At 44.9% G+C, this 14,833-nt stretch overlaps 1 protein-coding gene across 6 annotated transcripts in view; it reads left to right on the forward strand.

Moving 5' to 3' along the window:
* Window positions 1–14,833, forward strand: part of ZFYVE19 (zinc finger FYVE-type containing 19) — a 41,051-nt gene that overhangs the window by 12,888 nt on the left and 13,330 nt on the right. For 2 of the 6 annotated variants that reach the window (XM_060262889.1, XM_060262888.1), the window contains 6 exons: window positions 1,775–1,828; window positions 2,666–2,826; window positions 4,632–4,777; window positions 5,844–5,952; window positions 8,117–8,323; window positions 9,033–9,112. In XM_060262889.1, coding sequence (XP_060118872.1) covers window positions 1,775–1,828; window positions 2,666–2,826; window positions 4,632–4,777; window positions 5,844–5,952; window positions 8,117–8,323; window positions 9,033–9,112 — 757 coding nt within the window. The remainder of the gene's footprint in view (window positions 1–1,774; window positions 1,829–2,665; window positions 2,827–4,631; window positions 4,778–5,843; window positions 5,953–8,116; window positions 8,324–9,032; window positions 9,113–14,833) is intronic. The other 4 variants (XM_060262891.1, XM_060262890.1, XM_060262893.1 and 1 more) reach the window with 2 other exon arrangements.

The raw sequence follows: 14,833 nt of genomic DNA on the forward strand, positions 1-14,833 counted from the left end.
GAAAATAGCCCAAAATTTAAAGTCCATTGGACCCATGCCTATGCTCTAGAAAGTACTGAGTCAAAGGGGTACTTGTTCTTTCTAAAGATGAATATTACATTGTTTTCTGCAATACATATTTTTCTCAAGGTCTTGTCAACTTCCAGCTTTTCAAAAGCTCAGCTAACATAATATACTACCCCAGACCTATTGTGCACATGGGCATCTTTATTATTATTATTATTATTATTATTATTATTATTATTATTATTATTATTATTATTATTATTATTATTATTATTTTACTTATTTATTTATTTGATTTATATCCCGCCCTCCCTTCCAAGGCAGGATCGGGGCAGAATGCTGGTACAGGGTTGACCTTTGTTTAGGGTTTGGCCTTTTTTTGCTCTGTCTTTAGTATGGCTATCTTCTCCTGTACTTCTTCAACTGCATATTTTCTGGACAATGCTGCTGTTGTCTGGAAAGACTCTCAGATGTAGTAACTTAAACCAAGTATCACACAGCCAGAAGCTACAAACTAGTCTTCTGAGGCTCAAGTATAAATGCAGTCAATATTCTTTGCACTTAAGGTGACTATATTAGACTTCTAATGAATTGTAGTTCTTAGAATGATCAGGTGGAGAGAAAAGTGAATCTGGGAGTCCCAAATTGTTCACATCTTGTCTCCCCACAATGAACAAATATACCTCTTCTGAGTTTGTTACATTTCAGCAGCAGGCAGGAGATGGTGGGTGATTTCCACTTCTCCCTCTCTGGGGAAGTTACAGTTCTGGGAAACTCATGGGGAACTCACTGCCCCTCAATAAATAAGTTACCCTCTGCCAGGTTCAAGGCTCCATGTCAGGGCTAGGCTCTGGGTGATTTCCCACCCCCACACACACCTTTCTGTGCTAATTACTGGCACTAGGGGACATGTAAAATTGCTGTAGTTGCGTAGCAGTGCTACTATGACATTATAGAGATAAAACTGGTGATATAATGGATAGGTGGAGGATGGGGAATGTTCCTTACATTCTATTTGTTAATCCTTCCTTTGCAGTCCCCTATTGCTCTTTATTCTTAATAGTCAGATCTGCACAATATAACAGACATAGTGCAATCGTGTTGTTCTACATTAATTTTTTTTTAAAAACAGCATATTTAGAAAAGTCTAAGTACAGCTGTCCCTTCCCCTGCAGTTGTGACTTCTCAATGAAACTGAGATTTTTAAGAAGCAAAAAATCCTAGTAAACAGGGAGGAAAGGGCAAGGAGATGGTCCTTTTTACTGAAACCGAAAATGTGCTCTCCATTCTGGACACAACGAAAAGAATACCCTAGCAATGTGATGCAGGGAAAATCTCCCCCCCCCCCCCCTAGGTTTTAGTAAAGGATTCCTTTTAGAGAAAAAAATGAGCTGCCCGCAGCCAGGGCATGAATGCAGGACAATGTCTTGCAGAAACAAAAAACTGCATAAGTTGTGTGGCTGAAATGAGGAAAGTGTTCCATGTGAAAGCAACCCTGGACAGCTTTCTGCGTGGAGGAAGGGGTGAATTTGTTCATTTTATATGATGGAAGATTCAGTCATATGATCCTGTTACCCTTAGTCTGAAGGGCACATTTAAGAAGCGGTTCACCATGTGATCTGTTGTTTGTGAGGGCTAGACTTGAAAATATCGTACTGCTGTTTTCAGGGCTTCTAAGAAGACTGAAGACAAAGACAAGATATTTCCTGCCACTGTAAAGAAAACATTCCATATTCTGCCCTTGTGACCTTTCTGATTTGTTTTTTAGTGGACCACCTCAGTCCAATGCAGCTAAATGGTCCCCACCAGAGAACTATAAAAAGTGAGTCCAAGTTGGCTTAATTCCATATCCTTGTGTGTGTGTATATCTGTGTCCCTACCTCAATGTTCTGTGTCTGTTTAGATCAGATTGAAACCAATAGTTCTGACCATTAAACCACTGACTATAAAACCATCTATTGGCAGCAGAATTCCTAACATACAGTACAAGGAAAAGATTCAGAAAGCTTTCAGAGTCTGATCTACAGACTCTGCTAAAGTAGCAGAAGTAGCTGCTGAAGTAGCAGTTCTCATTTCATAATGGATTAGCCATGTTTCCTGGCCCCAAAACATATTGAAGCTCAAGAAAAATAGTTTTCCATGTAATAGCTGGCTAAAGTGCATGTCTCTTACGTTCAGTTTTCATGTCCATTACTTTATTACTCAACATGATTCCAGCTGAACGGTTGGGCCAATTTAGAAAAGATGACTGTGAGGTATTGGTGATATGAAAACTCTGCTCTGGTGTTTGATCTGTGATTGTTAACTCATGCCTATAAGCCCTAATTTGAAGCTGCAGTCATTGAGTTATCAGGTTTTAGAAGACTGATGGGCTTTTAGAATTCTGCTTCAGGTCTCCTGCTCTAACATATACCACTGTAGTTAATAGGTAGTCTAGGCCTACAGAGATGCAAGTTTAAATCCCTACTTTGCCATGAAACTCACAAGGTGATTTTGGGACAATCACACTTTCTCAGCCTAATCTTTCTGATAGGCTTTTATTGTGAGAACAAAATGAGAAAGGATAAATGCATGTATACCACCCTGAGCTCCTTGGAGTAAGGACGGGATGAAGATGTGATGGAAGAGCAGAAAGCTTATGCTGGTGTTCTTTTTGCAGGCGTGTAGCTGCCCTTGAAGCCAAGCAGAACCAGCCGCAGGGCCCTCAGAAGGGCTTGGTGAAATCCCAAAGTCAAATGGACTCCAGGTATCGAGGGCTATCCAAAGAGGATCGAGCTCTAGCAGAGAGACTGGAGAGGCTTAAGAGGGAATCAAAATCCAGTGAGTCTAGTTATACTTCCTTCCTGCCAGACATTACGGTATATTAAACAGAGTTCAAAATATGAAAGTGGGCTGTTTGATGAGTTCCCAGCATTGTTTCTATACATGAACAAGAAGAAAAGTTGGTAGTTGTGGTCAGCCCCAGTGTACATTCTTGAAAAAACATTAGAATATGGAATAGGACCAGGGTTTGGACTCAACCTTATTCTTGGTTCAGTGAGTAAATCTCAGGTGCACAAACAAATGATGGGACTCCAGCAGGGCCTCATGCAGAACAAGGTCTCTCTTCCAGGACCTGTGATGTGAGACCCTTCTTTTCCTGCTTCCTTTGCTGCTGCAGGGGGCTCAGTTTGATCCGTTTGTTTGAAGGTGCTGAAGGAAAGAAGCCAGAGAGAAACAGCCTTCTATCTTCAGGCCCTAATTCATGGGTCCCCAACACCCTGCCAAGACCTTTCTTGGTACCCAGCAAAAGTTTTTAGGAAGTGGCTGCTGTCAAGTCGGCTGATTCAATAACGAGACCTTCTTGATAAAAAGTTTCTAGTTTATTGATATCATTGTTCTCGACTACTCAGAGAGATGGAAAGACTGAAGACCATACAGTACAGTGTAATCATATAAGGTATACTTCAAAGGGATTCTTTAGGGAGGGGGTACTATGCAGGGCACATTCACACATTGATGTTACAAATTCGTTCTCAGGCCTGTTGGCCTTGGGCGAGAAACCTCCCCCGGTGCCCAGCCTGAGAAGGCACCATAATCTCTTTCACATATTCCCATTTCAAAGCAGAACTACATAACAAAGGAAGGGAGGGGGGAAAGGAGAGCTCGAGCTAGCAGCATTGGCATACAGTGTGGCTTTTACCCAGAATGCTTCCCCCTGAACCAGAGATGGAATACAGACTTGACCAGAGTTGAAGCAGACTTGACAGCTGTGGGCAGGCAGGGCTCTTACTCAGAAAGACTTCTGTTTGGTTACTGGAAATCTGGTTGGCTGCACAGTTTAAAGTAAAATTGTTTCAGCAGCAGCAGCTGCCACCACAGTGTTGTTTATATTCTCTCTCATTCCTCGAATGTATTTTGAAAAGTACCCCTCTTCTCCTCTGCACTTGTCGGTGGCTCTGCCCCTGCAACAGCCATTTTGTGGCTGGCTTTACTTCACGCGGCGGTGTTTTGTGGTATCAGAATTTCAAGGGTGCTCCAAAAGATTGGGGATCCCTGCCCTGATTCAAGCTTGAGTGTTTACCAGCTTGCATTAGGAAAACTAGCAGAAGTGTCAAAATTCATCAAGGATTATGAATTCAGAATTCATCGATTATGGGAAGCATTCTTTTCTTGTCTTTCCCTTAAAGCTAGTTCTTAGCCTTCAGGTTGCAGAGGCTTAGCTTGCTTGTTGTGTAGGCAGTCTGTTGAAATGTGAATTCTGCTATCTGAATGATGGAAAAGAGTTATTCATAATACTTAAGCTCCCTCTGCTGTTCACCGAAAAGCTTGCAAAGTTAGCAAGTTTTTTGGTGATCAGCAGGGGGAACTTAAGCATTCTGAATAACTCTGCCTTGCAAATTGTTGTCCAGTTCTCTGGCATCATTCAGACAGCAGAACTCAGATATGAGAGTATGGAACACACAGAGACATGGGCATGGAGATGAATGTCCGATGCCAGTATGCCATATGGTTTTCAGTATCCTTGAGCTCTGTTCGTTCTGGGTACGTATTGCATTAAGATTTATTGTGTAAGAATGAAAGCAAATGAAGAGACATAGTTCATTTTGGTCATTGTTAATAAACCGCTTTGCTCTTCAATGCAGAGTCCATTCCCTCACAGTCTGAAATAGAGTCCAGGCTGGCAGCCTTGAAAGATGACCCTGTGAAACCCATTCCGTCCACCCAAGAGATGGAGGACCGTCTGGCAGCCTTGCAAGACAGACCTCATCCCTCTGCAGCTCCCAGGCCAGTAAGATCCTCCTCCTTTTGTAAATAATTAGCAGAGACTGTTTCCTAGTGGCAACAAAAGACTAGGGATAGCTGTCACTTCTTTTTCATAGATCCAGGAGTTGGATCTTGTGTCACAGCTTGCAGAAGCATCTTCTTGGCAGAGGGGAAGGCAGAGAAGGATCTTTCCCTGCCTTTCCCATCCTCAGGGCAACTCAGTGTTGCTTTGAAAACCCTCTCTGAGGATCTGGAGAACCTTGCAAATCTAAACACACTGTAGTGAATGGGGTGCTGCAACAATAAGGTGGAATCAGGAAAAATCATCTCCTCCTGCTTCTATGGGTGTCAGCAGAAGAAGAGAAAAGAGGCTGTTTTATCAGATTTCCTTTTGTTACTTCAGTACTATATGCCATGGTACATTTTGTTTGCAATGCTCTCCCAATGATCAGAAGGGAAAGATCCATTCTGCCCATCTTCTTTTACAAACCTTCCGTTAGATCCAATCCCATCTTTTTCAAACTTTTATTCCTTAGAAATACCTTCATAGTCTCCTGGGTGACGACTTCTACTGCAAAATACATGTCATAATGTGGATTCCTTACTTAGGTGAAAGCAATGTCTACTTTGTCTCTAGAGCAAAAAACATCTTTGAGACTTGAGGAAAAGATATTAGTAAAACTTGTAGCTTGTTTTGTGCTCTTCTGATAAAATACCTTACTGAGGTTATGACAATAACTCACAATATAAGAATCTTGTGGTATTTTTCCTTTCTGCCATGGGCTCTCAGTTTAGACCTTTTTCCTCCCCTTCCACCTGCCCCTAAAGATTAGGCACCCACAGGATGTTGTGGAGAATTATTGCTTTACTCTGTAAGCCAGTTTACAGACTCTCTAAGGACCAAACTAGGCAATACTGGATCCTTGAGTCCACTATGGGGATGCAGCACCAGTTTAGAGCTCATTTTTTTTAACTTTTCAAAATGCTTGGTGTTGTTCACTGTCTGATAACTGTAGCCTTAACTCTTGACTGTGGCTCACTGGATGCCTTTTATTGCTCATCTAACTCTGTATCTCTCTCACTCTTGCCAGGGTTACCAGGACACTCTTGCCAGGACACAAGTTGAGCAGTCAGATGACTTGCTTAACCAGATGGCTGAAGAAGTTACTATAGATCAGAGTTCAGGTGTTCTACCTCAAGGTTCTTATTCTGTTTCATTTTGCCTCAGTCTCATCGTGTAATGACTTCTACAATACTATAACTTCCACAATTTTTTAAAAAAGAGAACTTACTTTTTATCACACCAACCAAATGTTGCAGTAAAGTTTCAGAGAATCCTAAAGACAAGGCAGATATAATGTTTAAAGAGCAGTCTTCACTTGTGGTATGAGCTTGACTTCACAATTTGAGTGACAAATGTAAAAAAGGTTAAGGTAGTCCCCCTGTGCAAGCACTGAGTTGTTACCAACCCATGGGGTGACATCATATCATGATGTTTTCTTGGCAGACTTTTTGTTATGAGGTGATTTGCCATTGCCTTCCCTGGTCATCTACACTTTACCCCCAGCAAGCTGGGTACTCATTTTACTGACCTCAGAAGGATGAAAGGCTGAGTTAACCTTGAGCCGGCTACCTGAACCCAGCTTCCTCAGGGATCGAACTCAGGTCGTGAGCAGAGCTTGGACTGCAGTACTGCAGCTTTACCGCCCTGTGCCATGTGACAAGTGTACATTTCAATAATTCACTCATTCATCCTTTGGCAGGGAGGGGCTGTTTATTTTTATTACTTGTTACAAAGTGGCACATGTACATTTATAATCTTATCCCTTATCTTTTTTTTTAAGTAACATTTTAAATATAGTTGCAGAACTGTTGCCAGGATTTAACCTAGTCACGCATGAAGGAGTCCATGTACCTTTTACCATCCATTTCCTTATGTGAGTCAGTCCTGCACTGGGGTTGAGAGACCATGGAGAAGTGGTAGTGTGACCGCCAAGTGGTTTTGGATGTTTAAGGAAGTCAGCTTGAGGAAATGCAAAGGTGCTTCACATTTAGGTTTGATTTATTGCAAGGAAGAGTAGAACCACAGCACAGTGGCTGCTGCTTCCACAGCCAGAACCATGCAAAAAAAGTTTGCTGTAGAAGCTGGAAATGCTGGTTGAAGGAATCTCAGATTGCCATCATGACTGTGCAGCTTTTGTTATATTAAGTGCCCTGTACTTTCTTCCTTAATTCCCTGTGTAGTAAGATCAGCGCAGTAACACTTTCCTTAATTCTGTGTTAACATATTTCGTATGCTGATCGACAGTGCTTGAATGCCCACCAGTTAGACTCAGATCATGTTCTCTAATCGCAAATGAGGAATGGATTTTTTTTATGATTGGTCCAACTGTTCCTGAGCACATTCATGGCTGTCGGACAGGCTGTTTCACTGTATTTCTTCCAGGTAGTGTTAATAGAATATAATTGACTGTTCCTACAGCAGTGGCCACCATTTCCCCTGCCATGCCATCAGAAGGCTTTTGGGAGATTAAAAGAAAATCAGTAATTCTTATTGTGATCTAGCTTCCTAAGAGCATATTGCCATGGTCATTTTTTTTACAAAGTCTCTAACTCCTTCCATTGCAGTTATAAGGGGAGTGGTGCAGGCATCACATTATATCTCTGCAATAGCAGGGGTTAGGGACTTCAAATACAATTTATGGTGACCCTGTGGAGTTTTCAAGGTAAGAGATGTTCAGAGGTTGTTTGCCATTGCCTACTTCTGTGTAATGACCCTGCTGTGTCTTGGTGGTCTCCCATCCAAATACTAACCAGGTCCGAACCTTTTTAGCTTCCAAGATCTGAAAAGATCAAGCTAGCCTGGGCTATCCAGGTCAGGGCACAAGAGTAATTACTGATTTAAAAACCTCCAGAATCCTTCTGGTGTCATGGCAGACAAAAACCCAGGGAAAACAGTGGATCACTGAGTGGAGGTAGCCCCAAATTATATAAATCAGTTTATCTAAGTAGTCTTTAGTTAATGGCAGCCAGCCTGCTTGGATTAGTAACACTTTGTACAAATACAGGGTTTTTTTTGGGGGGGGGAACAGTGTACACCTGTTCAGCAGGTATTTGAGTTTTTTATTGCAGTTGATTAGACCTGATGATTGGCTCACATCTGATAATCTCATCTGAAGATGGAAGTTGGACTGCCGAACATGTTCAACACAAAATTTGTGGCATCCCTAGCTCTGATAAACATTTTGTCTCATCCTTGATGGACTTACAGATAAATGTTGCACTGAAATTCTAGGAGATATTAACATCTGTGATGTGTCTTTATCATGCATGTGTGAATTCACTCTAAGTTTCTGCTCTCCAGAAATCGACACACAGAATTTGAATGACTTAAATCGAACTGATGGGATCACCAGCATTGCTGATCTGGATCCTAAACAATTGGAAGAGGAAAAGAATAGACTTCTAACAGAGGCTGCTGCTGAGCTGAGGGAGGAGAACACCAGGCAGGAGAAGATTCTAGAAGTGGCCAAGCGATTGGCCATACTCAGAGGCCAAGACCCTGAGCAAGGTATGCAAGACTGTTCTTAGGAACAGAGACTTATTTCTTTGGGAAAAGTTAATCTTTATTTACTGACTAATGGGAATTAGTCCAAGATGCAAAACAAGAACATGACTGTTCCTTGTTCCCAGGATTGTGGTTATTTAGAAGCAAATAATAAAAATGAGTGGAGTGCTCAAGGCACAGTGGTAATGTAAGAACTCTTATTATTCATGGTTTTCTCAAGCAAAACCATGAAAACACTATTCTTTCTTCTAGCCTCAAGACAAATTCAAGACAAGCTTTTGTCTTCTGTTATTAATTCATCAATCCTCTTCTTTCTGGGCCAGCTACTCCTTTTCTCTAAAATACATATAATATCCCTTCAGGAAAGTTCATGTGTTTTGTTGAAATTTTTCACAGTGTGGAGATAAGCATTGGTCAGCCACTAATGTTAGCATGGCAAGCTGTAAGATGAAGGCACACTTACAGTAACCCCTTGAAAAACTGTCATCCTGGTACCAACAGCAAACCTTGCCTACCCCAACAGTGGGAGATTCAGTTTCTTGACACATCTGCAAGGACTAGAAAAAGACTGATCAGGTATAAAAACTGCTCAACCCCTTTAGGTAGAATCTGCTTAAGCACGGTGTCTCTGAAAACATGGAATGATGAGAATCTGATTTTTATATATCTGTATCTTCACTGGATTGTCAATTTCATAATCTTTCTTTTATAGTTACTCTGAATGACTACAAACTCCCTGACAGTGATGAAGAAATGGAAGAGGAGGAGGCCATTCAAAGAGTTTTGAAACAGGTCTATAGTACTTGCCAGCCATTACTTTTGTGGTATTGCTGCAGTTGATTCCTCTCTAATGTACCTGGTTAAAACAAGCAACTGAGGGTTTCATCACATCTGGGTTACCTTTATGATAATTCTGTCTGTGGAGCGTGCTCTCAGAGATTTCCCCAGAATGATCCATAAGTCTTGCAGTATTTTAAAATTTATTTTAGCTTGACAGAAGGAAGGAGAAAACTCTTAAAATCTTGTTGATGCTTTAGTGTTCATCAGCACTTTTTGTAATATTGCTCAGTGTAAGATAATAATAATAATAATAAACTTTTATTTATATCCCGCCCTCCCCGCCAAGGCAGGCTCAGAGTGGCTAACAAGACATGATGGATAACCATCATAGTGGATAACCATCATAGTAGAAAAGAGCAAGAGTCCAGTAGTACCTGAGAGACTAACACAATATGTGGCAGGGTAGGAACTTTCGTGAGTCTCTGCTCACTTCTTCAGATGAAGAATATTCAGAATTTCAGATGAAGAATTTCCCGAGAATGCATGATCTTCTTCGTGGTCTCTGTGCAGTCACACACATGGGTTTTCCTGCTGGAACGAACCCGACCTCGGAGAATTCAAAGCTAGCCTTAAGCGTTATTTTTGGCGCGCACTTCCTCCCGCCCTGGGGAGCAGGCATCCACTGCGCATGCCTGGAGCGGGGGGAAGGCGCTCCACCCACCAGTTTCTTTCCGACCGCCGCCCGGGATAGTCCTTCCTCGTTGCGTCTCCTCTCAACTAGCCTCCTCAACCGTTTTTTCCTACCGCTACCGCTAACGTTTTTTCTTCACTTTTCTGCTCCGCTTACTTCTGTCTGGTATAGTATAAAAAAAAAAAAAGAGTTCTTTATATATCCTCCTTTTCCCTTTATCTCTCCCCTTTTCCTTCTTCCCCCCCTTCCCCCCGGGCGTATGGAAGGAAAAGAAGTTAAAATCACTTTTAAAAAGTGTATCCATTGTGGGACTAAGATCCCCTCCTCAGACGGCCACGCTTTGTGCTTGATTTGCCTGGGTGAAACTCACAGGATTGACGCTTGTGCTCACTGTGCCCAGTTCGGCAAACAAGCTAGAAAGAACCGCGCCGCCAGATTGAACAGTCACCTACTGACGAAATCTCTGCGTCCGGCTATGTCTCAATCTTCTGATCCTCAGAAGTCACCACCTTCCCACACACCTCAGAGGGTCGGTACGGCCCAGGCAGCTTCTGTGGCTCTGACTCCCAGGAAGCTTAAGCCCTCAAAACACCCGAAGAAGCACCACGATTCCAAGAAAAAACATGGTGACTCGACGGGAAAAGAGAAATCTTCTTCGCCACACCAGTCGGCTTCGGATGCGAAAGCCGCCTTAGCGGTCTCTTCACTCCGAGTGCTCACGGCTCCAACGCCGCCTCCAGTCCTGACTCCGGTAGATGCTATCGAATCCGAGGTCATCCGGATTGGCTCTCGTTCGCCTTCGATACAGGAATTTCTGCCGGAGGAGCTTTTGGCGAAGGAACCTACTCAGCCATCTTCACAGCTACAACAACAGCAACAGCTTCTCCAACAGCAGCAACTACAAAACCAGCTCGACCTTGATTCCTTCCGGGACGTTACTGTCCCTCGTACCTACAAGGACGCTATGGTGTCTCCCCTCCGCTTCGACTCTCCACGCCATCGAGACCACGCACCCGATAGGCGTCACGGAAGATCACTCTCTAGGGACAGACATCTTGCGTCCCCCATCAACAGGGACAGAATGAAGCACCGGTACCAGACATCCCCATACCGGGAGAAGACCACACGATACCGTGAGCGATCCTTCAGTAGAGACGAAGGGAGTCGGTACCATAGCAGATCACGCTCTCCATCCCGATGCTCCTACCCGCGCTATACACCGTCAAGATCCCCTTCTATAGAATCTTACCGCACCCGTAGGCACCGTGACCCACGGTACCAGGATGTGGGACATCGAGAACGGTACCACGACCGGTATCAACGACATGACTCGACCAGGTACCAACAACAGGACCCGGCACGGTACCAACAGCAGAAGGACTTGGGCCGATACCAACCACAGGATTCAGCACGGTACCAACAACAGCACAGCCCAGCACGGTACCAACAACAGCAAAGTCCAGCACGGTACCAACAACAGCAAAGTCCAGCACGGTACCAACGCCACCTGTCATCCCGCTCTGAACATGCAGTATCGCCTTGCCATCGGGTTCCAGTCTCTCCTACGCCGTCAACATCTAAGCAAACTAAACCGCCCTTACCACCGGATCCAGAGGACCCACGGGACGAAGACGAGTCGGACCTTGAGGCTTCAGACTCTTCACAGTCCTTATCTCAGCCGGCCTCCCCAGCCTCCGACATAGTCAAGCCTGCAGATCTCTCTCCATCAGAAGGGGCCAAGTCCTATTTGGACCTCATAACCGACATGGCCACAGCTTTGAACATTAAGTTAACCACCGACCTTCCTAAGGTTACCGACGTCGTCCACGATCTGATCAATGCAGACCTACCTGCTACCTTATCATTGCCCATGCTTCCGGTCCATCTAGAGGCACTAAAGGAGGCTTGGGATAAGCCAGCCTCTATACCACCAACGTCCAAACGTGTTGAGTCACTGTACAAAATTCACGCTCCAGAGTCAAAAATTTTATTTAATCATCCAGCACCTAACTCTATGATTGTGCATTTGTCGTCAAAAACTAAGCAAACACGCCACCCTGTACCACCAGAGAAAGAGGGGCGTAAATTGGATACACTAGGGAGAAAGCTTTATTCAATCTCCACAGCATCAGCAAAAATTAATAATTACATGGCTCATTTTGCGGCATATGCACACAATATTGCAGCACAACTCACCACTCTGGTGCCATCGCTACCTGAAACATCACAACGACAGGCCACCAAACTGCTAAGAGAGCTCAATCGTCTTAGCAAGCAACAAATCAACACTGTTCGCCACTCAGTTGGATGCACATCCAGATCGATGGCGACTGCAATAGCTCTTAGGAGACACGCCTGGCTTCGCTCGTCCTCCTTACAACAGGACATTAAGTACAAGATAGAAGAACTCCCATTTGATGGGCAGGGCCTATTTAATGCCACCACGGATGACATCCTTACCACCGTGGATGACAGTAGGAAAAGAGCGAAGCGACTGGGGGTAACCCAACAGCAACCTCAAGGCAACAGGCAGAGACCTTGGAAAACCCCCTTCTACAAGCGCACTAGATCTCCAAAGCAATCTGATTACTGGAGAAGGAGGGCACCCCCTGCAAAGCAGCCCTTCCAGCAACGCCAAAGACCGCAACCTTCAAAAAAGACCACTCCTCCAAACAAGCAGTCTCTTTGACTTCACCCCCTCCACTCCCAGACTCCTCCCCTTCCTACCGACGTGGCAGTCCATAACATCGGACTCTTGGGTACTGCAAATTGTGAAGAAGGGCTACTTCATAGAGTTCACTTCACAACCAAAGAACTCGCACTTCATCGTAACCCCCCCCCCCCTCACAGGCTCTACAAGATGAAATCGACATCCTTCTGGCCAAACAGGCCATAGAGCCAATCCCCCCCAATACCATCGCACGGGGTTCTACTCAAGGTACTTTCTGGTGCCGAAGAGAGACGGGGGTCAGCGCCCAATCCTGGACTTACGCAGACTGAACAAATACATACGTCCCACAAAATTCCGCATGATTACCCTACAGTCCACACTGCCACTCATTCCCAAGGACGCATGGATGGCGCTGATAGACCTGCAGGACGCGTACTTCCACATTACCATCAACAGCTGCCACAGAAGATTCCTGAGGTTCGCCATAGGGGATGCCCACTACCAATTCCGGGCACTTCCCTTCGGCCTCTCAACCGCCCCAAGGGTCTTCACAAAATGTATGGCAGTGGTAGCAGCGTTCCTCCGTCAACGGGGCATAGCCCTTTACCCCTATATAGACGATTGGTTGATGGTGGGAACCTCGGAAGAGCAGCTCAGGGAACACATCCAAATAACCCTTCACCTCCTCGCTACTCTAGGGTTGCAGGTCAACCAGCAAAAGTCTCAACTCTCCCCCTCGCAGACAATACAATTCATCGGGGCATATTTATCCACCACAGACCATATGGCATACTTACCCATAGACAGGGTTACGAATATCCAAACCCTGGCCAACAATATAATCTCCCATCCGACACAGACAGCTCTCGTGTTTCAGCGCATGCTGGGTCTGATGGCAGCAACAACCGCCGCTCTCTCATATGCTCGGCTCCACATGCGGCCTCTACAACTGTGGTTTGTCAGAACCTTTCACCCACAGAGGCAATCACAACGGACGCTACTTTCAGTTCCCAACCACATTCTGCCGTCCCTACAGTGGTGGACAAACCAGCACAATCTTCTACTAGGAATGCCATTCCTGAAACAATCACCTTCAACTGTTGTCACCACAGATGCGTCGAGGTGGGGGTGGGGAGCTCACCTCGATTCTCTGATGGTCCAAGGTCAGTGGACAGCGAACGAAAAGCTCCTGCATATCAACTGTCTCGAGCTCCTTGCTGTTCACAGGTCACTGAAATCCTTCCTGCCATCTCTGCACGGTCGCCACATACAAATAACATCAGACAATGTGGCGACTGTGTTTTATATCAATCGGCAAGGAGGGACTGCGTCCTCCCGTCTCTGCAAGATGGCACTACGCTTGTGGCATTGGAGCATCGCTCACAAAATCCATCTGACTGCAGTGCACCTACCAGGGGTGCAGAATACGCAAGCAGATACTCTGAGCAGGATGTCAGTAAACGATCACGAATGGTCAATCAACAGGAACTATCTCCTCCCTGTCTTCACTATGTTTGGTGCCCCAACCATAGATGTCTTTGCGTCCCCGGACAACGCTCAATGCGACATTTTCTACATGAGAGGCCCCCCATCCTCCCTGTCACCGGGGGATGCGTTCCTACAAACGTGGAACGGCCCACTTCATTTCCTTTTCCCACCGATTCCGCTCATAACAAGAACAATTCAAAAGTTGCAGTTGGACCACACGAACTGTATCTTGATCACTCCCTGGTGGCCGCGCCAGGTGTGGTTCACCACTCTACTCCTCCTATCGAACAAGACTTATCACTGCTTCCCGCAGGTACAGGATCTTCTGTCACAACAGAAGGGCAGGGTCCTACACCACAATCCCTCAGTCCTCAAATTAACGGCTTGGAGGATCAGTTTTTAGGCTTTCCTGACGACGTCAGACACATCCTTTTAAACGCCAGGAATCCTTCTACTAGGAAATCCTACACAGCTAAATGGAAACGCTTTACCCAATATGCCATGCGCAATAATTTCCACCCTGCGTCCTCCTCCATCTCGCAGATCCTTACTTATACCGTCTCTCTCTCGGAATCTGGTCTCACTTACTCCTCACTTAAGGTGCATCTGGCAGCCATCTCTGCCTTCCACCAGAGCATAGAGGGCCGTACAGTATTCGCACATCCTGTTACAAAATCTTTCTTGAAGGGAATTCTCCACCTTAAACCTCCGACTAGGCAACTCTACCCTACATGGAGTCTATCTGTCGTGCTCAGTCAATTGATGAAGCCCCCCTTCGAACCGATGGCGTCTATCCCCTTGCACCTTTTATCGTGGAAAACAGCCCTGCTAGTTGCACTCACCTCAGCTAAAAGAGCCAGTGACATTTGCGCTTTCCGATCTG

The sequence above is a fragment of the Heteronotia binoei genome, chromosome 21, assembly GCF_032191835.1.
Source record: "Heteronotia binoei isolate CCM8104 ecotype False Entrance Well chromosome 21, APGP_CSIRO_Hbin_v1, whole genome shotgun sequence".
In the NCBI taxonomy this organism is placed as follows: Eukaryota; Metazoa; Chordata; class Lepidosauria; order Squamata; family Gekkonidae; genus Heteronotia; species Heteronotia binoei.